Source organism: Kwoniella dejecticola, chromosome 4 (assembly GCF_000512565.2).
Source record: "Kwoniella dejecticola CBS 10117 chromosome 4, complete sequence".
Taxonomy (NCBI): domain Eukaryota; kingdom Fungi; phylum Basidiomycota; class Tremellomycetes; order Tremellales; family Cryptococcaceae; genus Kwoniella; species Kwoniella dejecticola.
Window position 1 is genome coordinate 1829949 of NC_089304.1, and position 25928 is coordinate 1855876.

Consider the following 25928-nt stretch of genomic DNA (forward strand, 5'->3'; position numbering starts at 1 on the left):
GACTGATTTTGGCAATACTGTAACGCACCGTTCTTGTACGACAAGATCATCAATGCGCTCAATGCACACCCATGATGACGCACTCACCAGTGATTATCGTTCCGAGTCGGTCAGAAGCTCCTTTGTCAGTCGGCATTGGAATATCGAGCTCAATGACGTTACTAAAGAGGTGAGACAGCACGAAGCACGAATGAGCATCACAATACGTTCTGTATCCCCCCGACCAGACAGCAGCCCTTTCATGTGAATGTCTCACGCAGCTGTGCAGTACATTGTATCCTTTGTCGACATGTTCATTACGTGCCGCAAGCATGCATCTGTATGCCTCCTCATCACTGAGACCAGAGGTTTCAGGCGGTGCATTGGCATTGACATTGGCATCGCTCACTGCCACCAGCGCCACAACTGCCACTGCTCCCCTTGCATGGACATTGATACTGTAGTAGGGAAAGACCTGAAGACCGGTTGATCAGACACCTCATAGCGTTCGCGCGCGGGCATGCCATTCGTGAGGTCTCCGTTGTTCGGCCGCCGTGTCTCGTGATGATACCAGCGATGGGGCCGAGAATAGACTGCATGTCCCTATCCTGAGTGCCTGATTGTACGAAGAGGTCATTGTGGGACACATCGATCTGGCGTTGTAACACAGGATCACGCCAACGGTCCGGGCATTTCCATCCCCACTGCCCCGCATTCACAATGCTCTAATAAGCCTGTCTACCTCAAGTGATAAACTGTCGACAACGATCAAGCTACGGCGTGATCATCGGTGGCTATTGGTTCTACGTCAAAATGCATATCACAAGATTGTGCCTTCCCGATCATCGATCGATCATCGTCATGCCAGAGATTTCCTACCCTTTGCCGCCTTCTTTCTCCCTCCCCTTGAGCTCGGCGTGCCTTTCGAACTGGGCGTTCTCTCTTCCGGATCTATAACACTTCCGGCTGGAGTGGCACTAGTACTGATCCTTGGGCCTTTCCTCTTCTTCCCACTAGTACCAGTCGGAGTCATTGTTGCGGTAGCTTTCGGAATGGCCTCAGACGCAGCAGCCGATTTTCCCTTTTTACCCGCTGGAGTATTCTTCTTACTCGGTGGTAGGAGTTCAGGCTCAGGTTCAGGTTCAGGGAACAGATCATCATATCCCGGTAAAGGCGATAGAGGCACCGGGTCAATCTGGATGAATTCTTCCTCTTCCTGATCAAGCATGATCACATTATCGTAGGAATTCGCAACCTTCCCCGTATCGAGTGTTTCTTGCTGAATGTCATCGGAGGTTTCAGGCCGATAGGGGCGTAAGATCCGTAAACATTGGTTTGTGCTCAAAGCGTATGCTCCGATATACCAATTCTCCAAAGACATCTTAGCCAATTTGACGATTTTGGGCACAGTAGTGGATTTAGAACGTGATTGGGCTTTCTTAGGTGCGAAAAGAGGGGTGATAGGTACAGACTGAGCGGATAAATCGTTATCCTGATTGATCACAGGAGGGAAGGTGGCTGATAGTGGTTCAACGGAAGATGAGGGTTGATAGTCACTGCCCGCACGCAGATGCGGTGCGAAGCTGTCTATGGAGAAGTGTGAATCCGATGTGGCTGTTTGAGGTGGCATCGAGTCGCTGACTCGAGAGTGTCGAGCGATGCAGACTAACATTATCCAGCAAAGTCAGCGTCATTGCCCGGGGACAAGAAGAGAGGCGCGTCAGAAGCTCACAGAATCCGAAGTTATCCATCCGCAAAGATGCCTCGATACCTCGTTCGCCAGCTTTGAAGCCAATAACATCACCATGTTGAGCTGTAACTTCTCCTTGTTTATGTCTGGTCGAAGTGCCGTTCCGTATGCGAATCGTCGCATCAGACCCGAGAAAGAGCACCGCCATGTATGTGTTCGGCTCGAGATTTAGTTTCTGCAGATATCACCCCGCAACGTCAGCATGATAACGTTCTGGCAGAGAGCAAAGGCGAACTCACGGGACACAGACTCGCAGGGAGATTGGGAGGATTTGCGACTATAAGGAGACTTCCGAATCTGGGCCATTCGTAAGCTTGAATACTCAAGTCGGTCACGATTCAAGCAGACTTACTCGGACTGGGAGGGAAACATGTTGCCGGCTCGAGCATTGATGAGATCAATGATGTCAAGGCAGACTGAGGGAGCATCTTGCCATTGCACCGAGCGGCATGTGGGCAGATTCCCGAAAGAGGATGGATCAGGTCCACATAAATAGGTGTAAAAGGGTGACAAGGCTAGCTCCACAGCTTTTGCACGAGCAAGTCAGCTGAAAGTTGCTCTTGAATAATTGGGCACACTCACGTCTCCTGGTATTGCTATTGGCCGTGTATCGCCGTAGAGGGAGCTCTGTTGCGCCTTGAACTTGTAATTCTCGAAGTGCTCTGTCCGCGATCTCGTTCACACCATTCCCAGCATGCGCTAATGAATGCTGAACTTGACTTTGATCGCCGAATAGATCCGCATCAAGTGTATGCTTGACGACCTTTATATGGTGCGGAAAAAGGGACCATGAGCGTTGGGTTTTGAAAGGCAAAGAGGCGTATCCGTCCTCTTGTCTCGTGGAGGTACATACCGGTCGAGAAGGGGAACGCAGGTCTTCGGCCGTATATATGCGCCGTGAGGGCTGGATTGTATGCTATGAGGTGATCATCAGCAAGTGGAGACAATATACACAGACAGTATACACAGATTGTACACGACTCACACCACAAGCTTCACAGCTCCACCCAGACCACTTGTACCGTTCTTGAGCCAAACCGCACTTGTCACATACCCAACCTCGCCAAAAGTCCCGTCCAGCATGCGCCTGAGTGACATCGTGACTGAGACCTGTCGGTTGAGGGGGACGCAATCGCAATCCAACGGTCTCTGGCTGTATCCGCACTTTGGGTCTGACAGGACCGGGTTGATTCGTTATGGGACCAATCCGATCTAGAATGACGGTTGAATTAGCCCTTACTGTGCAAGAAATCGGCATGGAATGGTTCAAACTCACTTGTTTGGCTTGAAGCATCGCCGAAAAACCAGTCACAAGCCTCATGCAGACAGATGTCTCCCGTCGCATACACCCTTTCTGATGTATACCCACAAGCCTCACAGCTATGCTGATACTCCTTACTAGCGTCCGTGGGAGTATCCGTTACAGGAAGTGATACAGTCGTTGATCCTTCGCCTTGCCCTACTAACGCCCAGTCGTGATCGCTAGCAGCAGCCGAGGCAGGATTTATCGGTCGTTTCGGTTCCCGGTCAGAGTCCCACCACGGCAGATCCTGGGTGCCACCTGTACACCATTCGAATCTAAATTTCCAGATAACTTCGTTCGGTGGTCCAGAAGGTAAGCTTTGTTCTGCACAGAAGAGCCGCAAATCTGGCATTACTGGTTCGAGCTGATGGATTGCAGATCAGCTACTTTGCATTTTCAAGGCATGCGTGAGCTGACATACCCAGGCATCCGTGATCCACAACCAGCCCAATATGATGAACGGTCTTGGCACCTTGAATGGCACAGCTGCGTAGTCTTGCGCTACCGCTACTGCCACCGGAGTACGAGCTCTTACAGCCATGAGCAAAGCAGCTACTTCCGGTTGTTCTATCAATCTGTCCCGTTTGATCTCCGGCTTCTGGTCATTCTTGGGATCTAATGCTGTCGAGCCAGGTCCGGCGGACTGGGTTGTGAATACTGAAGGTAGGATATTCAATGGCGGGGAAGTCGAACGCGAAAATTGATCTGTATTTTCCTTTTCGGCTGGTGGAATTGCAATGCGGGGCTGCGGTACTGGCTCGTTGCCTTCTGCTATCTGTTCTCTGGAAGAGCCACTGTTGTCATGTGTCAGCCAGACACGCCAGTGAAAGCCCCCGCTGTGACTCACATAGCAGTGATGATCGTCCCAGCATCCTTCCCTGTGCCCCAAAAGATACCTTGAGCACCCGGCACCTCCCCTTCCAGTATGACACCCCTAGCTAAACCGCCCGCACCTATCTCTACACTAGCCCCTGCCGTCCTTTTCGGGTCTCTTAGATACTCGGCGGCGGACTGTAAGGATTTCCGAGTCTTTGCCCAAACGGGACATGGTCCGTACATATCCCTCAGCGGTGGCTTTTTAGCATTCTCTTCCAATCTTGCAAAGTACGCTTGATCGGCGCGCGATAGGGGCAGATCGGTAGAAAGGGGTAATGGACCCAGAGAATCTCGATTGGATTTCCGGCGTACTCGCTTAGGATCCCCTTGCACCGATATAGATAGCTTTCTCTTCTTTTGCCCTTTCTGATCAGAATTCGGAACAGTCTCGGCTCCATTGATCGCCGAATCACGTTCGAAGCTGGGCAAGGCAGGCAAGGGTGGTGGGGGTATGTAAGTGTGGGCTGATGCTTTTCCTTTGCCCTTGTTCGATGATGGGGTGGATCGCTGAGCGGCTTTTGAAGGACCGGGAGCGGCGTTCTCTGGAGTGTCGTCAGACGCTTTGGGTTTCGCAGCTTCAGCTTTCAGGTTCCGGCGTTTACCCTTAGGTCGCATCATTCCCCAAGCTTTTCCAGGAATACAAGCGACACCTCTTCCCACACACCGAGCGCAATTGGGCCAACCCCGATCGCAGTGTTGGGCAACAGCAGGGTTCTTGCAGCATTGACATGTCGGAGGGAGAAAGTACACAGCTCGAGCTACAATCGTTGAGCAATGAAAGTCAGCTTCGATCCTATGCAGCATCGTGAAAATCCGTTTTCGTATGCTAGAGCCATGGGTCGCGCCAGATGATGCAGATAGGATGTTGGTCCCAAGATGAAACCACAGCGAGACTGCTCGAGAAGACTGACCAGAATCCTTTTCTACGCCGATCCATACACTCCTCTTGTCCAGCCTATCGTCTATATCCGATGGCAAGAATTTCGGTCGATATAGTGAATTGGCGGGAAAGTTCTCAATGATAGGCTGAGGGGACATATCGCCCCAATAAGGATTCGGAATTCCGTCTTGAGGATATATGATATCTTCTGGTGGCTGGTAGGGAGGTTGACCGGTCGGTACGAAGGCACCTCCTGACGCTTGCGACAATTTGGAGGGTGGAATCAATTCGGGCCTGACATAGATGGTCGGTATGAGCTTGAGACGGCCTCACGGTAAAAGCGCAAACGAAGCTGGCAGCCAGAGCAGCAAGCAGTGAAAGATCATACCACATTCATGAGAGACTCACCCTACGCTTCTATGTTGGCCGTTCACCCCCTTGCCGCCGCTCGTACTGGCTCGCCGTCCATTGACACCCGCACTGGGAATAAAAGGGACCGGCGTTTCTACGTGGGCATGATTATCAATAGTCGACATAGCTGCCTCTAGGGTCGACGTGGGGATCCATTGAGGCTGGGTCGATGACTCAGCTTCGTTTGAGGGAAGCATGATATCTGAGTTATCGGGAATCGCGGAGGGCGATATTGGCCCTGCAGTGGTAGTTTGCGGTGATAATAGCGATGGATCTATTGGGATAGCCGTTGAGGCCTCCGGGTCGGAAGGAGATACTATGAAGTCAGACATATTGCTGAGACCTCCAGCTATACGTAGATCCTATGGCACAAGATGCAAAGGTGATTATACGAGATGAATAGGTGATACAAGTTACAAGTATGAAAAAGGGAGAATGGTGGTAAATGAGCCGAATCAAACGAGCGAGTGAGTGTTCGAGTTCGATGTCGCGTTTAGATCTGAATAGCCCGATCAGTCTCATTTGGCGCAGCATTTCATCATTTCACCACCTCATCACAGCAGATCCTCACAAGACAACAACATGCTTAGGGCATTGCGATCTCTGGTAGCCGGGCCATCGGAAGAAAGCAGAGTTGTCAATGCCGAGTATGAGCCCTTGTCTGCCGGTGAAGACGCTTCAGCTTCCTCGACACACGAGCGGGCGAACCCAAAAGGAGAGGTCCGGCACGAACCCAAAGTGTATCTTGCTTTCTGGGTATTGGGAGCAGGTGTTCTGATGAGCTGGAACGGTGAGTTGTCCTCTAGAATCCATGCTGAAGCAAGTCATCTAGCAGCAAGCTGATCCCGGCGTCCTTTTCACCCAACCCGACATAGCCTTGATATGTACTATCCCTTTGTTGACTACATTCTTCCCCTCTGACTCAAGCGTCAAATCGAATTTGGCAAGCTATATCTCCTCCTCATACTGTTTCGGCAACCTATTCTTCCTAGGTCTGGCACAGAGAAACGTCGGCAAAGTGAGCAGAACCCTGCCCATATCCTTGTGCTCTTTCGTCCTGTTATCCTGAAACGTTCGCTAAAACCCCCCACCGCACAGACTTCACCATCAAAACGGATACACTGGTCATTACTCCTTCTACTACTCACTTCACTCATCCTCACATTCCCCTTACTTCCTCTCATACTACCTTCGCTATCACCTAACGCTCTATTCCCAGTCATAATCGCTACGACTGTCGTATTATCCATTTCCACAGCCTACCTGCAATCCGGCGTATTCGCTCTATCGTCATTATGGGGTTCAGAGGAGATCCTAGCTGTCATGTCTGGCCAAGGAGGAATTGCGGTCCTCGTATCGTCTGTCCAGCTATTACTTGCCATCATCGCCGCCGGATCAAAACACATACCTGTTGAGGGTGATAACGGAGAGACCAAAGCTTCGACTTTGGCTGGTGTGGGGTTATGGACATTAGGGTCGGTTGGTACAATCGCCTGTCTTATCGCTCATCGGTTCTTGATGCGTCATTCGCAATACTCGATAATTACTACTTCAAATATGAACAGTGGAGACGACCAGGAAGAGAAGAAAGGCTTGACCAAGAAGGTGTTCAAGAAGAATCTGTTGTTGATGATTGCCGTGGCATGGGTGTTTGTCGTCACTCTAGTAGGTGGTCAATCCATTCTAGCCCGCTTATTCCACGCAAATCTCAATTGTTGTCGTCTGATTGCTAATCTTCGTCCTCATCAGTCAATCTTCCCTCCGGTGACCACGACGATCCTGTCCACTCACAACCCTACTCCGAGATTGCTACAACCAGACGTGTTCATCCCATTGCACTTCCTCTTATTCAATAGTAAGTGCGCCTCCGTTTCATCCCGCCTACTGCTATCTCTGCTCTCTTCTCTCCTTGGTTGTCGTCATAGCTGATTTCCCCGCACAGTCGGCGACTACTGCGGCCGGACATACCTCCCTTCGATCCAAGCAATATTCACCACCTCCCCACCGAGAATTCTGCTCTTATCCCTCTCACGAACACTCTTCATACCCCTGCTTTTCCTCTGCAACACCACTCCCAGGACGACAACGCCGGTATTCGACTCTGACTTGATCTATCTCTTGATTATACTTTCACTGGGAATGACAAACGGGTATATCGGATCAATGTGCATGATTGTAGCTTCCTCTCCGGAGCTCAATAAGCGTATAGAGGACAACGAGAGGGATGTGGCTGGTACGTTGGCCAGTTTCTGCTTGGTAGCTGGTCTAGCAGGGGGGAGTGCCGCCAGCTTCCTTGTGACTTATCTCATCCAGTAGTATTTCGTGCATGACCTGTATTCCTCGGCGCGGTTGCCAAATATACCGTATGTATAGCATTCTATATCTCTGCAGCGTGCATTTCTTTATCGTGTTTTACTTCTCACACTGGTCCATCGACTTCGCTGCACAGTACATACGTACATACAGGACCGTACGTACTACACGCTCTACTCAGACACCTTGATCAACAATTTCCCGGCAGTCCCTCTACCTTGTATGTCCTTCTGCGCTTGAGCCACGTCCTCGGCGGTGAAGCCGTACACTTTATGCACCGCATAATTGATCTTGGCCTTCTTGGTGATATCGATCAATTCTGAGGTGTACTCATCCCATTCTGCCTGGGTCTTGACGATTGCAAACAGCGTTGGACGGGTCACCTTGAGTGCCTTGGACGACAGTTTCAATACCGGGAAGGGAGGGACAGCGCCCTAACAAAACAAAAAGCACACCATCGTGTTATTAGCATCTATCTGTATATGGTACATCGAAAACGTATTTGAGGGGTAAATGTCCTTCGCTTCACTCACCGAAGCATTACCATAAGTAACGATTGTACCCTTTCTCCTTACGACCTCGAAGTTCTCCTCGAACGTATCTTTCCCTACACCGTCGTACGCAGCATGAACACCTTCTCCGCCGGTAAGCTCTAAGATTTTCTTCACGTTGGTCTCGGACGGATCAGTTGACAGAAGTACATGATCGGCGCCTGACTTCTTAGCGATCTCTGCTTTTTCTGCTGAAGAGACGGTAGCGATGACGTTGACTCCGAGGTATTTGGCGATCTGTGAGGTATATCAAGAAAAATCGATCTTCCTCAGCATTGCGTCCCACTTGCCAACCCGCTGGAAAAAGGAAAACACGCCGAGGGGATGAAACAGTAAGAGTTCGGCCACGAAGTAAGGGTTGGACATACCTGAGTCAAGATCAAACCAACTCCACCAGCTGCACTCCGATTCAACACCCAATCACCCTTCTTCACCGCATAACTCTCTTTGAGGAGGTACAGAGCGGTCAATCCCTGCGTAGCGATCGAGACACCGTCCTTCGCATCGATTTCATCAGGCAAGACAGCGACTCTGTCGGTGGGAGCGACGAGGTATTCCGCAAAAGCGTTGCCGGCAGTAGTGAATACTCTTGTGCCTTCTTTAATCGCGAATCCCCTGGGAGCAGAGACGAGGGTTCCGACGGCATCTTGGCCTACGGTGTATGGGAATTTGGCAGGATATAATCCGGATCGGAAGTCTGAGGCGCCGCTTCAAGGATCAGCTGGTGATCATCTGGAGACCTGCAGGAGAAGAGAGCTCACAATTATCGATGTAGTTGACACCCCTACATTTGCGAGTAAATGACGTCAGCCACAATCCCTCTTTGCACCCAACTGGGGAGACTAGACTCACGACCATTGCACCTTGATCAGGACTTCATTATCTTTCGGTACAGGTGTAGGTATCTCTCTCAGTACATTCACTTCGGGCCCGCCGACCTTATCGACCTGGTCCGATGCCCAAACATCAGCTCGCGTTGCGTTGAGAAAGAGAATGTACCGAGTACCGAGACTTACTTGAATAGCTTTGATCGTTTTGGGGATTTGAGTAGACATCTTGCGGAGGGATGTAGTGTTTCTTACGAGTGTATGGGATAGACCTGGCAGAAGAGACATGCGATGGCTCTTTCATATGAAGAATGATCAGAAGTCAGACTGACTAAGTGACGAGATATGATGTGCTTGCTCACTTTGCTATTTATAAGGTGACTGACTCACTGCTGACTGTTTTGACCTCCACTCTGAGGGTTTCGGTCTGGACCGACGAGGTGATAGCGTAAGCAGATAAGCAAACTTCGCCAAAACGGTTAAACCTGGGATTGTGGCACGTTTCCCCTTCCGCTTTCGAGTCGGATTGTATTGCGGTCGCTGGCAAGATTGCGGTGATTCACAGGACCGTCCGCTCTCCATGACCGCAAGCGCAAGCCAGCAGATAGTTTCGCAAGACATCCAATCGAAAAAGGGCGCTTCCTCAGCAGAGGATCTGACATGCATGAGTAGTTCTGTACAACATATTTCCTCCCTGCCAAAATCATCGGCAACGGACCTTTACCATACACGGCGGATCAACTAGATCAACGTCCAGTACGGACCGTCTCAATCGCCCTCCAAAAGCTGGACCATCTCTACCGACAGCCCATCATTTAACATCTTTCGTCCCTCCTTGATTTGAGGATACACTTGAGCCAACGCATCCCGAAACTCCGCATCCCGCCATTCTACTGCATAGTCGGGGGCATCTTCAGGCAGACCTGCAGCTGTTCTAGCCTGATGTACCTGCAGATTGACCATTCGTCTTGTAGAAGCTTCATAAAATGCCAACTTAGTCAGGGCTTTCGAGCCGAAGTGACCTCTGAATCCAGCCTTGTTGTGGCGGGTCAGCGTATCTTCGACATCGCCCTTCAGCTGATTCATGGTCGAACGATTCGTGGCGTTTGAATGATACGGGATAAGGCTGAATCCATCCGACGAGGGGAAACAGTACAGCTTTGGCGGGACATAGGAAGGGTTTGTTGTTCCTGTTCCTGTAGGTAATGATGAGCCAGCTTTACGGTCGGCTACGGTGAATTGGACAGCGTCAATTATCTTCATGCACTCTATGACCTGGTGCGATGAAGCAGGAGACGTGATGCCGTGTCCTTGTCTCTTAAGCATGAAAGACAGGTGGGGCTGGTATGGCGATAATTGTTCCTTGCTGAATGGTGCGAGATAATATATCGTGGGAACAGGTCGACTGTAGCCGTTCCCAGCACTAGAGGTGGATCTCCTTCCAGAGCTTTGTTGCGTGTCGGTGGAAAAACAGAGGGAGCTATGGCCTTCTTCAGGATCGTCAGGGGACTCAGTATCCTCGCGACAGATGATGCTGTTTCTTGCTCTTGCTGATGATGCCCATGAGGCCATCATAGAAAGCGCTCCGTCCGATTTTGAGGAGGAATGAACGGTACTATCGGCAGAAGGCATGTTGATAGGTGTTATCGTTATCAGATTGCGACAGGACTTGGTGACTCGGATGTCTTATGGGGGACTGAAGAGTGGTGAAAATGAGGTGGACGGAAGAACCAATGGCGCACAGGGGACTTTCGGATTAGCTGTCCAATGCTTTATAACACGTCATGGCTCTTCACCAAGGACCACACCGGATGCAATGCGATGCAATGTAATGTTTGAGTATCTGTTGAAAGGATGCGGTGTTTGAGACGAGAATCACACGCCGATCCTTTGATCACGAACCCCTCGTTCTAGTCTGTACAGTCGTGTCATGTCCTCTGACTTTCTGATTCACTTGTTCGTACGATGACTCAAGATGACGGTACATTTGGCATTCCTGAGTCTTAGTTGGGTGAGCCACGACGACTACGATGCGTTGATAAGAAACGAAAAAGTGTCCATGGCGATCCCCAGACTCAGACAGCTCACTGCCCGTGAACAGCTGTGACGTAGCTGCGAAGCATTGCGTGCCCATCTATCAACAAGACATAGGTAAGTCCCACTGACGCAGATTGTGCGTGAGTGTGATGATGTAGACCCAGCCTTTGGTCATAAAGGATGAGTATCCTTGTCTCATCTTGTGCAGCCCTCACTCTTTTTCTGACACTCGTTTCTATAGCACATCTGTTGAATATTTTCGAAAGGCATGTGTTGCATGTTGCATGTTGCATGTTGCTTTCACCTACTATCCTCCTGATATGTGTTACAGCTCCAGCGCACTAGCCCATACACCTCTGAGCATCTCAACAGCTCTTCGTTCGATATCGTCTTCCCCTTGAGGCAAAGTAGCCAAGACGGTATTTTCGATCGGCTCAGCCAATGGCACAAGTTGAGCAGAGTACTGCAAGACAAATTGCACAACGTCAGCATGCCAATCAATTTTTCTCAACATCAAACCAAAAGTTCGACAGAAGAGGCGAAGCTAGGTATTGAAGAGGAAAAGGACGGTCGATGACTATTGAGTGGCAACTCACCAATCTGACAAATTCTCTGTACCATCCCCATCTGGCTCTGACACTCCATAATGCCTGTTCACCAGATTGCAAGAGCGTCAACACCCCTTTCAATCCTTGGTTTGTCGACGCCTCTATTCCCGCTTCCGTTTCCGAGGGTACGAGCGAGTTGACAAAGTGTTTCATCGTTGACATCAGGATCTTTTCGAGTCTCGTAGATTGGATATCCAGGGAAGTTTGAGCGTCGTTGAACGCTTTTGAACCTTCAGGGCGGACATCTACCACATGCCCCTGTTAGCCGGGTCCAGGCTATCGCAGTCAGATATCACAAGAACGAGACTCACCACCTAAATCTTCATCGTCACCTTCACCCTCACCTACATCCCCTCCTTTCTCCAGAATCTCAGCTGCCCTTCTCGCCCGGGCTGACTCATCCTCCCTTTCGATAATCTTCATCCTGTTTTTGATAGCCTGCACTCTTCCAGAATGCTTCTCGATCGTCATTTTTAGGATCTCCCATTTCCACTCATCCGTCCATCCATCTCCGCCCTCCTCTTCTCCCGAACTCTCCTCTTCAAACAGGTATTCCACAACATCAAGTCCCTCCAAGATACCATATTGGAGGTACTTGTCCACCGTGATCAGCTTTTGTTGATGGGAATATTTCCAGTAATCCCATATAGCAGATAACAGGATTTTACGACTCGCTTGATCCGAGGTGAGGTATCGAAGGGTATCGATATACCTCTCTGTCGCGTTCAAGAAGTGGGAGAATGATCTTGAACCCAGTTGGAAAAGAGTTTCGAATACCATCTTTCGGATATTGGATGAAATCCCTTCTTCAGATCCTGGGAGATTGTCGAGATGTAATCGAATATCGGCGGTAGTGGCTTTTGATCGGAAAAGCTGAAGTAATTCTTTAGCCTCGGCGTGCAATGGGTGATCTGTTGGATGAGAAGATACACATCGAGATTAGTTGTGGTTTTGTATACCATATGCAAGATCGAGCTGATACTCGCCTGGCTTCTCATAAGCCCACACTGGCTCAGGAGGCTCCGAAGCAATGACACCCGCACCTTCAGCCTTCATGGCTTCGGGTAACGTGTCCAGAATCCTGTCATAATAGGCCAATCGGACTTCTAACTCCGCTATACGGCGCATGAAGGCTCGTTTGGGGTGAGAAGGTGGTAAGTCAAGTTCGGGGACCCTATGAGCGTACACACATCAATGAGGCTTCAAGGGGAACATGGGACACCGAATTCACCATTCTTTCCACATCCACTGGAATCCGAAATTACTCAAATGCACGCTGAACCACTCGGCCACTCTTCTAGTGACCTCAACATCCAGTCCGTCATCTCCCAAGTATCCAAAGATTTTCCTGACCGCTCTTCCTACAGGAGGCGCGATCGTGTTTGGCGAGAGCTTGCACAGTTCAGTAATGACTGAGCCATAATATATCGACTTGTAAGCTGATTTTGGCAGAGTAAGAAGACCATTCAAGATTGTCGAGATGATCAATGATTCGACAGACCACGTCGACAGAGAAGACGTATCTTCGTCTTCGGCAGGAGGGTTTACAGGTTTGAATGTGTTCTGCGGCAGATATCGCCTTATCGAAATCAGGAGTGATGCGCATTCTTTTCGATTGACTTCGTAGATATTGATCAAGTCCAGAGTCAGACTTCGCAAGACCCATCCTTCGAGTGTTTCGGGAGGAGGGACGACCTGCACGGCTCAGTCAGCGAGACGCAATAATGTTATCTCAAGAATGATTGAGCTTACCTCGTCAGCGAATAATCTGATATTCCCAACTCTTCCTTCCCCTTTGTCCAGTTCGTAGGCATCCACAGCGTACATCTCGGGCGGCATCGATATCGGCGAAAGCTCATATGGTTCCGATTGTACAGTATCTTCATTCTTGGTGTACAATTCCCAGTGACGCGGTAAGCAAGTGGGCGGGTTGAAGAAGTTCGCTCGAAGCGCATGCAATGCAGACAGGAAGTCGTCAAGGGTCTATTGATTGTATATCGTATTAGCGTCGCTTGACTCTCCTTGGCTGAGATGATTAAGCCAGTACAGCCAAATATAGACGTACATCAGGGTTCGGAGTTGCGTCTTGACCAACAGCCAATATTGGTGATAGTGGATCAGCCAAAGATTTGACTTCGTTTCTCCTTCCGATGATGTATCCCTCTATGGCGGTGATCAAGCCCTCAACTTCGTCCGCACTTTCTTCATACAGCACTTTACCAGACTACCTGAATCGTGAGCGACTAGCGAGCTGTAGTGAATAGGAAGTGCGATTCATATGGACCTACCCGTATCAGTCCTTCGCCTACAGCTCTCACGGCTCTTTCCGCTCTATCACCTCCTCCACCTACTTCTTCCAGAACAGCAAGCAGCGACTTGTATACGCCCAACAAGGACGCAGGAGTGACCAAGCCTGCTGGAGCTAGCAGCGAGAAGAATTGTAGCTATACACGAGGTATTAGCATCGCCAGGGTTATGGGGCATGATTATGGGTTGACTTACACCCAATCTGACGTTCTGCCATTCTCTACCTTCGACCCAGCTGCGCAAAGCCCTACTCAGATCTTCCAGAATCTCTCGACCGCATTCCAGGTTTTCCTCATCTTCTGCTTTTCGCTTGTCCCCCAATTGCGCTTCCTCACCGCCTGCTTCACCGGACTTGGCGAGATGGCGTGAGAGGGATAAGAGCAGAACGACCAGGTAAGAATGTTTATGTGGTTGTTGAGTGACACTGTGAGGCGGGGTCAGCATACATAAAGATATGGCTTTTTGCATGAATGGTTATGAGTACTGCATGGTATGAACCGGGTTCTTAAGTCGATGGACTCACCTGATCCTAAAACCTTCACATACACCTGAGGAGCCTTCTTTCCAACCTCGCTTAAGCACTCTGGCTAGCCTGTGTGTATCGTCTACAGGCTCAAAGTTCTGGCGCAACAGAATCATTGTTAGCCATTTGAGAGCTTTGGATTTCGGGTTGGAAACTGGACAGACAGACATACCTCGTCGTCACCTAGTTTGAGCACCATCTTCCTCATCCGGGCATTGGAATTCTCCGGTATAGGCGGCCTGTCTCTACCTCCTCCATGACCACCACCACCTCCTCCTCTACCTCGTCCTCCTCGTCTGTCATCTGCGAACAGAAGTTTGTTAGCTATTCGGTCCTTCGACAAGAATAGATAGCTCACCTCGACCTCTACCTCGTCCACCATATCCTCGTTGGGGAGACCCATAACCTTGCGGACTTCCGAAAGCCTGTGCGTACGGGTTGGCGAAGCCCATCATTGGGTTGAAGGTGCTTTGATTGTAGCTCATCTTGTTCACCGAAGTGCTCGAAGTGGACAATCCAAGATCGAGCTAGCGGTGTGATGAATATAGGTTGGAGATGGTAAACAAATGTCAAAATTGTATCAGAACCGCTCAACGTTGAATCATCTTTCCCCATTCTCCACTTTTGCTTTGCCTTTTACGCGCTCACCCAGCGAGAACGGGATCAAACTGTGGCATTATGAGGATGTTCCTAGCTTGCTCGACAATGCTAAGTATGGGACCACAGATTCGGACCCGTAGATGGACATTATCTGCACTAGAAATATGAGTAGGGTGCATGTGGTCATGAGGCAGTACGAATACATGAATGTCAAGATTCCTGATGGGGTATATGGTATAATGCCAGGTATATTTATCCACTTCTACCTTTTACTGTTGCCTATTCCGACGTTTCTCAAACCAATATCCAGACAAAGTCAGTCCTACGCTAGCCTGCTCCCTACTTTAGGCTCATGCACACCTTGTTCGCCTCTCAAACGACCTTCCAACTTCTTCTGATCTTCGTATTCCTTCATTCTGAGATCCCGCTCCTTCGCTCGCTGTTCTTTCGATTGCGCCTCCAGCAATTGCGGCGGGGGCGATATCACGCATGTCTGGCATTCCGGATCTATGACTGGTGCGGGCTGTTGGACGGACGACGAAGGTGTATTCAACGGTGTCCCCGATGAATGGGCTTTAAGGGGTACTTCATCCGATATAGATTGTGGGGTCAGAGCGGCGGGTAATAAGGCTGCAGCTGCTTTTTTGGCTGCTATTCGAGCTTCGTCTTTGATTACTCCTTGATACATTGTCTATGTTATCAACGCTATCAGCTTTCTGACCAGGGTCTATCGCCATAATGGCAAAGAAAGATCGAAGGTATTTTGTTGACGCACCTCTGATTCTCGCCGTTGGATGAAGTGGACACCCCATACTGTGACTCCGGAAAGTATGAATGACGAGGCCAGAAAGATCTTGGACGCTCTGGACATCTTGCCTTAATGCATTTGCCTTGAGAGAGATTCTATGGAAGCGAACTTAAATGTATATTATTTAGGCTCGATAATTGAGCAAACAGATATGACCATCTGGACCATCCAAAAAGTCGGAATACGAGTACTGGGAAAAGGTTAAAAGGTTAATTCACGTGGCAGCTCACCCCTGATTACGTATTTAGCGTGAATGATCTTTGACTTTATTTACGCTTTGACCGTGTCCGTGTATTATCGCGTGTCATGATATCCAGGCTGGACGAGGAGATGAAACCATGAAACACATTCACTCATAGCGATTCGACTATCCTTCTTCATCTCTCTCCTCACTATTCTAACATCACCATACGATCAGACCAGAAAGGCAGAGGACAGCTTGATCCAAGTCGAGGCGCCAGGAATCCCGACCTCTAGATATTCGACACACCTCAGATACTGGTCATTGCACCTTTCACTGCTTGATCGACTCTGGCAGCCTGGGACGGCCTAGTCAGCGTGAGAGGTGGCGAAGATGTCGGGGAACAATATCAAGGTATGTCAGCTAGCATGAGTACTCCCGATGCCGTCCAGGATGGACAAAGCTGATGGCATATCCAATTCCAGGTAGTCTGCCGGTGAGCTCAGCTAGCGGAACAGCCTCTGTGGAAGCGTTTAGCTGACCATGACTATGTCAGGTTCCGGCCAATGAATCGGATGGAGACAGAGAGCAAATCAGAAACATGTGTGGACATAAGTACAGACTACACTACAGTTCAGATGAAGAATTCTGCTTCATTAGGTATGTTTTCAATATCCCGGATCACAGCATCGATAGCCTCACAGGCGGGTATAACGGCTCAGCTGACCTTTTGAGCTGCACCTCTTAGCTGGGCCTGAGAAAGATGGTGAGCTGATGAGTCCGGACTGACCGTCAAACCTGAGCTGATATGTGGACATGACAGGATTCACATTCGATAGAGTCTTCGATACTAGCACGAAACAACATGATATCTTTGATTGGGGTGTGAAGGGGATTGTAGAAGGTCAGCTTCCGCCGCCGCAGCTTTTCACTGAGCTTCACGAAGCTGATATCATGGTGAAAAGATGTCATGACCGGTTTCAACGGTACTTTGTTTTGTTACGGTCAGACAGGTTCGGGAAAAACGTATAGTAAGTTGTCTAGTATTTTTGGCGGTCTGGGCGCTTGTAGCTCACGAAATGACCATTGCAGCAATGATGGTTCGTTGTCTTTCCCCATTTAACCTTAGCTGCCCCAATACGTTTTGCTTTGCCACCGCAAGTAGCTAATAGGGGGATGGAACAGGGAGCGGATATAGAGAACCCGGCATTGAAAGGGTTAATCCCACGGATAGTAGAGCAGATATTCGCATCTATCCTTTCGGCGGACAGTGTGATTGAATATACGGTCAAAGTCAGCTATATGGAAATATACATGGAGAAGATCAAGGACTTGCTTGCTCGTGAGTAACTTGTCGCTTGACAACTCAATGAGTTGTTCATTGAATCCTTTCATACTGACCGTACTATACCTCGACTACAGCTCAAAATGATAATCTATCGATACACGAAGACAAGGCTCGAGGGGTATACGTTAAGAACCTTACCGATGTATATGTAGGATCGGAAGCGGAGGTATATAAAGTCATGAAAGCTGGTGGTTCGAGTCGAGCAGTGTCTTCCACCAGTAAGCTAGTGTCAGATTGACCATGATAGGATTCAGCTTACACTGGCGTCCGCAGATATGAATGCGGAATCGTCTCGATCCCACTCCATCTTCGTCATCGGCATACACCAACGCAACACTGAGAACGGCAGTCAGAAGAGCGGAAACCTGTATCTGGTCGATTTGGCGGGTTCCGAGAAGGTCAGCTCCATTTTCGGTCACTGAGGCTACGCGCAAACAAGCTGACAAGGTCTTGTACACAGGTCGGAAAAACGGGAGCTACTGGTCAGACGCTGGAAGAAGCGAAGAAGATCAATAAGTCTTTGTCAGCTTTGGGTATGGTCATTAACGCTCTGACCGACGGCAAAGTAGGTGCCTAGCTGCTCGACATGTATAAACTGATTAGTGCTGATGTCGGGACATAGTCGTCGCATGTGCCTTATCGAGATTCAAAATTAACTCGTATACTGCAAGGTAAGCTGCGCGTGCCCAAGAACGAGCGGTCAGCTTATACCTTTTTGTAGAATCGTTGGGAGGTAATTCCCGAACGACCTTGATCATCAATTGTTCGCCGGCTACATACAACGAGGCTGAGACATTGTCGACCTTGAGATTCGGTATGCGAGCGAAGTCAATCAAGAACAAAGCCCGGGTCAATGTGGAGATGTCGCCGGCCGAACTCAAAGCGTTGCTCAAGAAGACAGTCGCGGAGCTTGCGTCTGTGCGGGAACACGCGAGTGCATTGGAGGAAGAAGTCAAAATATGGAGAAATGGGGGAAGAGTCGAGCCTTCCAATTACGCTCCTCCAGTCTCACAAGCCTCTTCGTCCAATGGCGGATCGGCTTCGGCAGCGGCCAAACGAATCACTACGTCCCCTTTACCGTCTACTCCGTCAGGTACATCCACACCTTCTCGTGCTGGCACTCCAGGAGGACTTCTACCTGCTGCTTTGCTTGATAGCAGTCGACCGGATACGCCGACGGTCTATAACATGGATATGGGTAAAGATGAGAGGGAAGAATTCCTAAAGAGGGAGAACGAATTGAGTGATCAATTGGCCGAAAAGGTGAGTTTCTCTGTTGGACAAGTGTTTACAAATGCTGACGATTCCTGGTTACAGGAAACCGCCTTGGCCGCGCAGGAGAAATTGATGGCGGACATGAAGGACGAAGTAGCGTACCTGAAGGAGCAGGAAGTTTCCATCTCGACGGTTAGCTTTTTGACGTTGTCGTACGCAGACCTGCGAGCTGATCAATCTCACCACAGGAAAACAAAACAATGTCTACCGAATTGAACGATCTGCGCATACTATCCGCGAGACTGGAATCTGAATCAAAGGATGCGACTATCACTCTGGATAACTACAAAGAAAAGGTAGCCGACCTGCAAAAAGATATCGAGGAGCAGAAGATCCAGATTGAGGAACTCAAGAAGGTTCAGCACCGCGAGAAAGAGGAGGAAAAGGAAAAGAGGAAGCAGGAGATGTTGAGCGAGATGATGAGTAAGATCGACATGGTGAGCCATCGCGTCTGACCCGAAGTTCCGGGTGAATGATGCTGATGATTGAATGACAGGGTGGAGCTGTCCTGGACTCATCTTCTGAGAAACTGCGTCAAGTATTGCAAAGTCTGGAAACGCGCGATTCCGCTTCTGCGGTAGACATCTCGAATCAAACGAGAGAATTGGTTAGATCTGCTTTGGCCGAGAACCAGGATATCGTCCGAGATTTACAGGAACGATTACGACTTGCTCAAGAGGAATCTGATTTGCAAAACAAGCGAAGGAACGAAGTTGAGCGAATGTTGAGTAGACGAGATGCAGCTTATGAGGAGCTGTTGGATAAGACTACTTCGAGTCAGAGTGTAGCTGTTGAGGATATCAAAGTGAGTCGCAGCTGTGTCTGCATACTGCTTTGGATATAACTCGATTGGCCGCCTTCTGCATGTCTTCATCGAGGGATGGCATCTTTCGATCATTTCCAGACAGAAGGTATCATGGTTGACGAATTGACCGATCCACAGGCTCAATTTGAATCTAAGTTCCATGCCTCGGAAGAACTGCTCAGAGCTGAGATCAGCTCACTGAACGAACAAAGCGAATCTCGATCTGCGGAGATCCGTAGGTTACAAAGCACGGTTGAGAGCTACAAGCTCTCGAACGAAGAGCTCAACGTAAGCCGCGTGCTGCGCTTGAGACGGGATGTGGAAAGGGTGCTGATAGGTGCTTTGTTCTTCGCATTGCGTTTCTCGATCATCCATCTTCCCTTGGCCAAATGGGACATTTCATTCGTTCATCTTCGCGCATCTCCACTACTGGACTGCCGACCATGACGACCATGTAGCGCGCACTCTCGGTCGCTGCTGCGGGCAACGAAGAATCGGAGAACTTTGCCCAGTCTGCTAAAGAGCTAGAAAGGATCAGGAAGTCACATGAGATACAGTATGCTGAGTTTGAGATTGTGAAGAAGAGCTTGATGAAGGATCTGCAAAACCGGTGTGAGAAGGTGAGCTGCATTGTTACCTTGCTACGCATCGGAAAACACCGAACCTGACCCCAACTTATCAAATAATACAGGTGGTTGAACTGGAGATGCAGCTTGACGAAGTACGGGAACAATATAAGACTATAGCTCGATCTGCCAATTCCAGAGCGCAACAAAGGAAATTAGAATTCCTGGAGCATAATCTAGAACAGCTGAATGTAGTCCAAAAACAAGTTCGTGGACGCATGAATCAGCTGCCTGTCGGTAGCAGGAGTATACATCGAGCTGACGGTGTGCTTGTTCCTCAGCTCGTCGAACAGAACAGTAATCTGAAGAAGGAAGTCGGCGACACCCAGCGGAAGTTGATCTCGAGGAATGATAGGATCCAAAACCTTGAAGCTGCTCTCATCAATGCTGATAACCGCCTGACACAAAAGACACATAAGAGTACAGAACAAATCCAAATCTTAAAAGCCAAATTAGCGGATCGTGAGTCGACCTTCCCTGTTGTTGTTCTTGATCAATCAGTCCAGGTTGCATTTTAATTATGACCGGATTCATACTGATGCTGATGCACTGGCATGGATTTCTATAGTCGAAGCCAAAACCTCCAACCCATACAATTTCGGAAGGATTGCTAAACCGCTTCGAGGTGGTGGCGGCGGGGGACACAACATGAGCACATCCAACTCTTCACCTTCGATACCGCCTGGTACGCCAATGTATCAGTCTATCGCGAGTGGGATGGTCAATTCGCCTTTGGGCAGAGTGCAGGACGAGAGCGGTGGAAAAAGGCGTAAGTGACGTTCCGCAATTTATATTTTCGGCTGCCATGATGATTCTCCGGGAACGGTTTCACTGACGGAATACGCCTACCTGTACATAGAATCATGGTTCTTCTCGCCTTCGTCGCACTCACCCCGGTAGACTCGCTCAATCCTGACACCGGTCCGCATACTCTTGCCCTTTCCTACGTTACACTTTTCTGCATACACAATCATGTACATACATGTCCTTGTCTAGACGCCTCTACATACATGACTCATATGATACCATGCATAGATGTATTGTCTTGTGTCTTGCGTCGATGTGATATGTGATATGTGAAGTGAAGTGGGGAAAGTGGGGGAATAGGAAGGGAGATTGAGGTCATGTCCGCTTGAGAGCGGGGTTGGTGCGTCATGTCAACATGAACTCCTCGGTGAAGTGTATCTTAAGGAAAGCGAAGTCCATCTTCGCTTACAATTTCGAATTCAATTGCCCAGCACGTAACCTCGCATCGCTACCGTGCTCCTCGAAGGGAAACACGCAAGATGTCTCTCTCTTCCCCGACAGCTACGTGAGTCTGACTTCGAGTCTCAGGGCTTGTTTTTGTATCCTATCAAGAAAGCCAGTGGACCGTCCACCAGATGAACGAATGAATACCTATACTGAATGATGAATGACCGCACATAGGTGGGATACGATCCAAGATGTATTCTACAGGAAAGAAGACATCTACACAATGTCATGGTCCATCAAGGACTTGTCGGACTACGTAGTTTGCGCCGGGAAGAACGGTGGTCCAATTGCGATAATCCGAGACGAGAACAAGGTATTACTTTCCTCGAGGCATAGCGGGAAACCGAAAATCCAAATATACACTTCTTCGGGTTTACCAATCTCCACCATACCCTGGGAATTGGGAACACCAGCTTTGATGCACCTAACCACGACTTCACTTGTTGTCCTTGCCCATTCAGGGATATATAGGGTATACGATCTGAGTAATTCTAGTTCATCGACATCGGCCTCAACGTCGACGTCGACGTATAAACAGTATTCCCTAGGACTGGGCGAAGATGAAGGAGTCTTAGGAGCTAAAGCGTATGAAGAGGGTATGGTTATTCTGACGAATGGTCTGGAATTTTTGGAGGTTCGTGGATGGGCAGGAGGGAGGGGTGTTCCTCTGAAATCGTCTGGTAAGCTGGACCCTTCCTACACACCTTGCACATATTTTTCGATTGGGGAGCTCGGCGAGAAGGACTGATCTAACATTGTATGAAATGTCACAGGTCTCATCGAACCCCCAACATCTTGGGCACTTCTGCCTCCTGACATATCTCCAACAGGCCATATCCAACTGATCATCTCAACGTCTTCTACCATCGTCACCCTGGACACTTTAGAAAGGATTGATCAGAAAATAAACAGAGGGCCTTTCTCCAACATATCGATCTCCCCAAATGGGAAATTCTTAGCGTTAATTACTACCTCAAAATACGATAGGCGATTATGGGTCGTCTCGAGTGATTTCGGTAGGAATCTATCGGAAGTAGATCTGAATCAGCTTCACCCCTCGGAGATACCTGAAGTGATAGGATGTGAGTGGTGTGGAGATAACGCGATTGCTCTGAGCTGGGAAGGGAGAGTGGTTGTGGTCGGACCGGGTGGTGAGAGTCTAGCGTGAGTCTACTGATCTTCATTAACTTCCCTCAATCATAGCGATCGGCGAATCTGGGGATGGATCTGAGCTGAATGCATTTCGGTAGCTGGGATTACCCGCCTTCCGTCTGCATCGTGGGAGAGATCGATGGACTGAGAATCATCTCATCGTCGACATGCGAATTTGTTCAAAAAGTACCAGGTAAATCTTAACAGCTTTGTTTTGTATATTCTCAATTTGTTATGCTGATGCTCGATCCTAGACGCGACCCTCGCAGTGTTCTCACCGGGATCCTCTAATCCAGCAGCGATCCTGTACGACGCGCTAGATCACTTTGAGCGTAAGTCGCCGAAAGCAGATGAGAGTATAAGGAGTATAAGGCCGGATCTGGGGAATGCAGTCGATACTTGTATTGAAGCTGCTGGGAGGGAGATCGAGGTTACATGGCAGCGGAAATTGCTCAAGGTCAGTCGTGCGTCTTGCGAGTATCACCGTGATGGATCGTTGGGCTGAGTGCTGCTTGTTCATTCATGGTTTACAGGCCGCTCAATTCGGCAGGGCTTTCTTGGATCTGTATAACCCCAATGACTTTGTGACTATGGCTCAGACGCTCAAGGTTCTCAACGCCGTGCGATACTACGAGATCGGGATACCAATCACGTACGAACAGTAAGTCAGCTTCCGCGCTGACGTCACCTTCGTCATCAAGCTGATTCTGGCTTTCGCACAGATATATGGCTTCCTCCTCCTCCACGTTGATCTTACACTTGATTTCACGCAATTTACACCTACTCGCACTTCGAATATCACAATTCTTGAACTTGCGCCCTGATCCAGTACTGTCGCACTGGGCATCAGCCAAGATCATACGGTCATCACAAAAAGGCGTTGACCCCTCTGATAGAGGTCTAGGGGATGACGAATCGATATGTAAAGCGATAGTGGACAAATTTGAGAAAGAGGGTGAAAGAGGTGTGAGCTATGCGGAGATAGCGAGGAAAGCTTGGGAGAACGGAAGAGCGAGACTAGCTACTATGGTATGTCAGCTATTGAACTTCGAATTTTCGACCAGACAGCTTATTGAACCGAATCATAGCTTCTCGATCACGAACCGAGGGCTGCGGAACAAGTGCCTCTATTGCTGCAGATGAAAGAGGAAAAGATCGCTCTGGAGAAAGCTGTCGATTCGGGTGACACAGATCTAGGTGAGCGTTTGGGTCTCCTGCTGATTGCTCGCATGATGTACTTCGGGCTCTGCTAATTTCCATGCTGAATACAGTATACCAAGTTCTGCTTCATCTACGTTCGACCCTATCGCCGGGAGACTTCTTCCATATCCTCGATGATTCGATTTCACCCAAGCTGAAACCTGCGGTTAATCTCCTGCAAGTTTACGCTAGACAGGCCGATAGAGGTTTACTGAGAGACTTCTATTATCAAGATGATCGTCGCACGGAGAGTGGGTGCTTGGAAATGGAAGAGGCGTCTCAACAAGTGGTAGGTTTGTTCTCGCTACCATTATCTTGGATTTTTGTTTTTTGGTTCAGTGCAATGAGCTAATTGATCTCCTGTGCATGTAATGTATGGCATATTAGTACGCCGAAGACCGATTGGATGACCTAAAGAAAGCAGCCAAAGCATTCGGGGAGAGCAAAGAACGACAATTCGAATCGAAGATGGCGGATGATGCGCACCGACTACTCCTACTCCAGCAGACGTATGAGAAAGAATTAGATCATAAATTCACTTTTTCAGGTCTGTCAGCCAATGCGTTTATACATAAGTTGCTCCTTGAAGGATTCACGAAGCGGGCAGAAAGGGTCAGGTCGGATTGGAGAGTCCCAGATAAGCGATTTTGGTGGATCAAGTTGAGGGCTCTAGCGGAAAGGAAAGATTGGGAGGGTTTAGAAGCGTTTGCGAAGTCGAAGAAAAGTCCGATAGGGTATGAACCTTTCGTCGTGAGTCATCTGCTAGCTTCCTTCTGGATTATCATTGTCTGCTCCTCCATCAATCTGGAACATAGCAAGTCATGGATCGAAATCTGCCCTGACCTGGTCATCGTCTCTATGAGAGATGTGGGCGCTGATCTGACCACCTTACCACTTCTGTGCCCACAGACCCACCTGTTATCCCTCACTCCACCTCAACCGACCCACGCAGCATCGTTCGTACCGCGGTGCGATCCTCGACAGCGAGCAGATCTGTATGTCCGATGCGGAGATTGGGGTAGAGCTGCTGAATCGGCGAAAGAGCGCAATGATAGATCGAAATTGGATGAATTGAAGAGGCGAGCGCCAAATGGTATAGCGCAGAGAGAAGTCGATGAGGTCATACGGAGAGTGGGAAAGTAAAGTAGCAACTCTCTTCGTTCTCCTATACTTGTACGGTACAGCTGAGTTAGAAATGTGGGCTTGTTGTACCTCATGCATAGATTGCAATGCCCGCACCAGCATCCATGGCACGAAGTGTATCGCGAGCGCTGGGATGCGCGAGCAGAAAAAAATGGTCAGTGAGCCAACCGGCAAAAATTTTGGAGAAGCAGGGAATTGAACCCGGTACCTCGTCAAATCAACTTCAGAAGAGATGCTAATGACGCGCTCTGCCAAATGAGCTACATCCCCAATTCGATGAAGTAAGTTGTTTTTGCTAAACTATAAGTTGTCATCATTCATTTTCATCCAGCAGCAACGAGTGGCTGTCCCATAGCTCTCCTGTGTAGCTCTGGGATGCTGAACATTCTGTGGCGAGAAATTTTTGTGGAGACTGAGTAGCACATCATCTCTGGGTCACTTCTCAACGTATATAGACTGAGTAGGAAGTATGCGCTTCATGCTAGGGCGATTTAGACCCCAGCTGTATCCCAATCGACCAAAAAAGATCCATGGTGAAGCAACTTTAAAGTCACCTAATATATCGAAATAAATACTGTGCAGCACCTGTAGCTCCTTTTGCTTGGGAGAAACTCTGCCAGAGTTCCCTGTCTGCCTTGCTAAGACAGTTAGGAGGTTCCCATACAAGTCTCCCGAAAGCAGGATTGAGGGTCGTGACTGTTCGCCCGGTAGCTACAAAGCACGAATCCGCTCCCGATCCTGTGTCATAAGCGCGACCAAAGATGATTCCTTCTTTTAAACCACCTGCAGGGCCCTTGGTACCTTCGTTGGACGTCGCAGTGATGCTCTCGCCATCAGTCTTAAGCGTAAAAGTCTGTGAGAGCTCTTTGGGGATGTTGTCGAATGTACAGGTGATTTGGGTACCTGCAACGCACGAGGCGAGGCAGCCGCGATTGCTCTTGGCTTGGGATCGGTTGATCGGCATGGATCTTGTCCATGGCTCCGAGCTACTGCTGACATAGTCGAGCCTTGAAAGTCAGCAGTGTACGTTCGTACCTCATGAACAACGTAATGGGTAAACAAGTATACACTATGCTCTTACGGCCAGACAACAGAAACGTCAGAACTGCGTACCTGGAGCTGGAACGCAAGCCGCAGAAGTCCATCTTACTCTGTGGCGATAGAGGCAGGG

At 49.1% G+C, this 25928-nt stretch overlaps 8 protein-coding genes and 1 non-coding gene across 9 annotated transcripts; 3 read left to right on the forward strand and 6 right to left on the reverse strand.

Annotated features, from left to right (window-relative positions):
• Positions 1-838: 838 nt before the first annotated feature.
• On the reverse strand, positions 839-5531 carry I303_103947 (uncharacterized protein; the record flags this gene model as incomplete). Its single annotated transcript, XM_065968876.1, has 11 exons — positions 839-1644; positions 1712-1904; positions 1969-2026; positions 2082-2256; positions 2312-2645; positions 2715-2941; positions 3006-3396; positions 3454-3826; positions 3880-4666; positions 4820-5082; positions 5197-5531. 11 exons carry the CDS (start codon positions 5529-5531, stop codon positions 839-841), a joined length of 3942 nt encoding a protein of 1313 aa, XP_065824948.1.
• Positions 5532-5781: 250 nt separating this feature from the next.
• On the forward strand, positions 5782-7515 carry I303_103948 (uncharacterized protein; the record flags this gene model as incomplete). The annotated part of the gene is made up of 5 exons (XM_018407279.1): positions 5782-5989; positions 6075-6217; positions 6298-6864; positions 6949-7054; positions 7142-7515. 5 exons carry the CDS (start codon positions 5782-5784, stop codon positions 7513-7515), a joined length of 1398 nt encoding a protein of 465 aa, XP_018264087.1.
• A 170-nt stretch (positions 7516-7685) lies between these two features.
• On the reverse strand, positions 7686-9118 carry I303_103949 (uncharacterized protein; the record flags this gene model as incomplete). Its single annotated transcript, XM_018407280.1, has 6 exons — positions 7686-7946; positions 8046-8300; positions 8432-8760; positions 8825-8847; positions 8916-9010; positions 9080-9118. 6 exons carry the CDS (start codon positions 9116-9118, stop codon positions 7686-7688), a joined length of 1002 nt encoding a protein of 333 aa, XP_018264088.1.
• A 540-nt stretch (positions 9119-9658) lies between these two features.
• I303_103950 (uncharacterized protein) lies at positions 9659-10522 on the reverse strand (the record flags this gene model as incomplete). The annotated part of the gene is made up of 1 exon (XM_018407281.1): positions 9659-10522. The coding sequence occupies one exon, from the start codon at positions 10520-10522 to the stop codon at positions 9659-9661; it is 864 nt and encodes a 287-aa protein (XP_018264089.1).
• A 730-nt stretch (positions 10523-11252) lies between these two features.
• I303_103951 (uncharacterized protein) lies at positions 11253-14850 on the reverse strand (the record flags this gene model as incomplete). The annotated part of the gene is made up of 12 exons (XM_065968877.1): positions 11253-11390; positions 11524-11780; positions 11847-12446; positions 12522-12709; positions 12767-13230; positions 13288-13518; positions 13601-13759; positions 13824-13979; positions 14038-14266; positions 14366-14463; positions 14538-14668; positions 14724-14850. 12 exons carry the CDS (start codon positions 14848-14850, stop codon positions 11253-11255), a joined length of 2778 nt encoding a protein of 925 aa, XP_065824949.1.
• Positions 14851-15287: 437 nt separating this feature from the next.
• I303_103952 (uncharacterized protein) lies at positions 15288-15836 on the reverse strand (the record flags this gene model as incomplete). Its single annotated transcript, XM_018407283.1, has 2 exons — positions 15288-15656; positions 15741-15836. 2 exons carry the CDS (start codon positions 15834-15836, stop codon positions 15288-15290), a joined length of 465 nt encoding a protein of 154 aa, XP_018264091.1.
• Positions 15837-16520: 684 nt separating this feature from the next.
• Positions 16521-20908, forward strand: I303_103953 (uncharacterized protein; the record flags this gene model as incomplete). Its single annotated transcript, XM_065968878.1, has 19 exons — positions 16521-16614; positions 16703-16720; positions 16778-16858; positions 16920-16985; positions 17084-17296; positions 17377-17520; positions 17576-17700; positions 17763-17867; positions 17925-17973; positions 18024-18565; positions 18620-18709; positions 18766-19014; positions 19074-19382; positions 19521-19670; positions 19841-20002; positions 20074-20214; positions 20290-20470; positions 20577-20777; positions 20868-20908. 19 exons carry the CDS (start codon positions 16521-16523, stop codon positions 20906-20908), a joined length of 2961 nt encoding a protein of 986 aa, XP_065824950.1.
• A 386-nt stretch (positions 20909-21294) lies between these two features.
• Positions 21295-24757, forward strand: I303_103954 (uncharacterized protein; the record flags this gene model as incomplete). The annotated part of the gene is made up of 11 exons (XM_018407285.1): positions 21295-21320; positions 21437-21942; positions 22036-22426; positions 22513-22607; positions 22669-22871; positions 22948-23075; positions 23137-23443; positions 23503-23611; positions 23686-23903; positions 24002-24364; positions 24524-24757. The coding sequence occupies 11 exons, from the start codon at positions 21295-21297 to the stop codon at positions 24755-24757; spliced, it is 2580 nt and encodes an 859-aa protein (XP_018264093.1).
• A 180-nt stretch (positions 24758-24937) lies between these two features.
• On the reverse strand, positions 24938-25027 carry I303_103955. Its single transcript has one exon. It is a non-coding gene; the product is annotated as a tRNA-Ala (tRNA).
• Between the last annotated feature and the right edge of the window lie 901 nt (positions 25028-25928).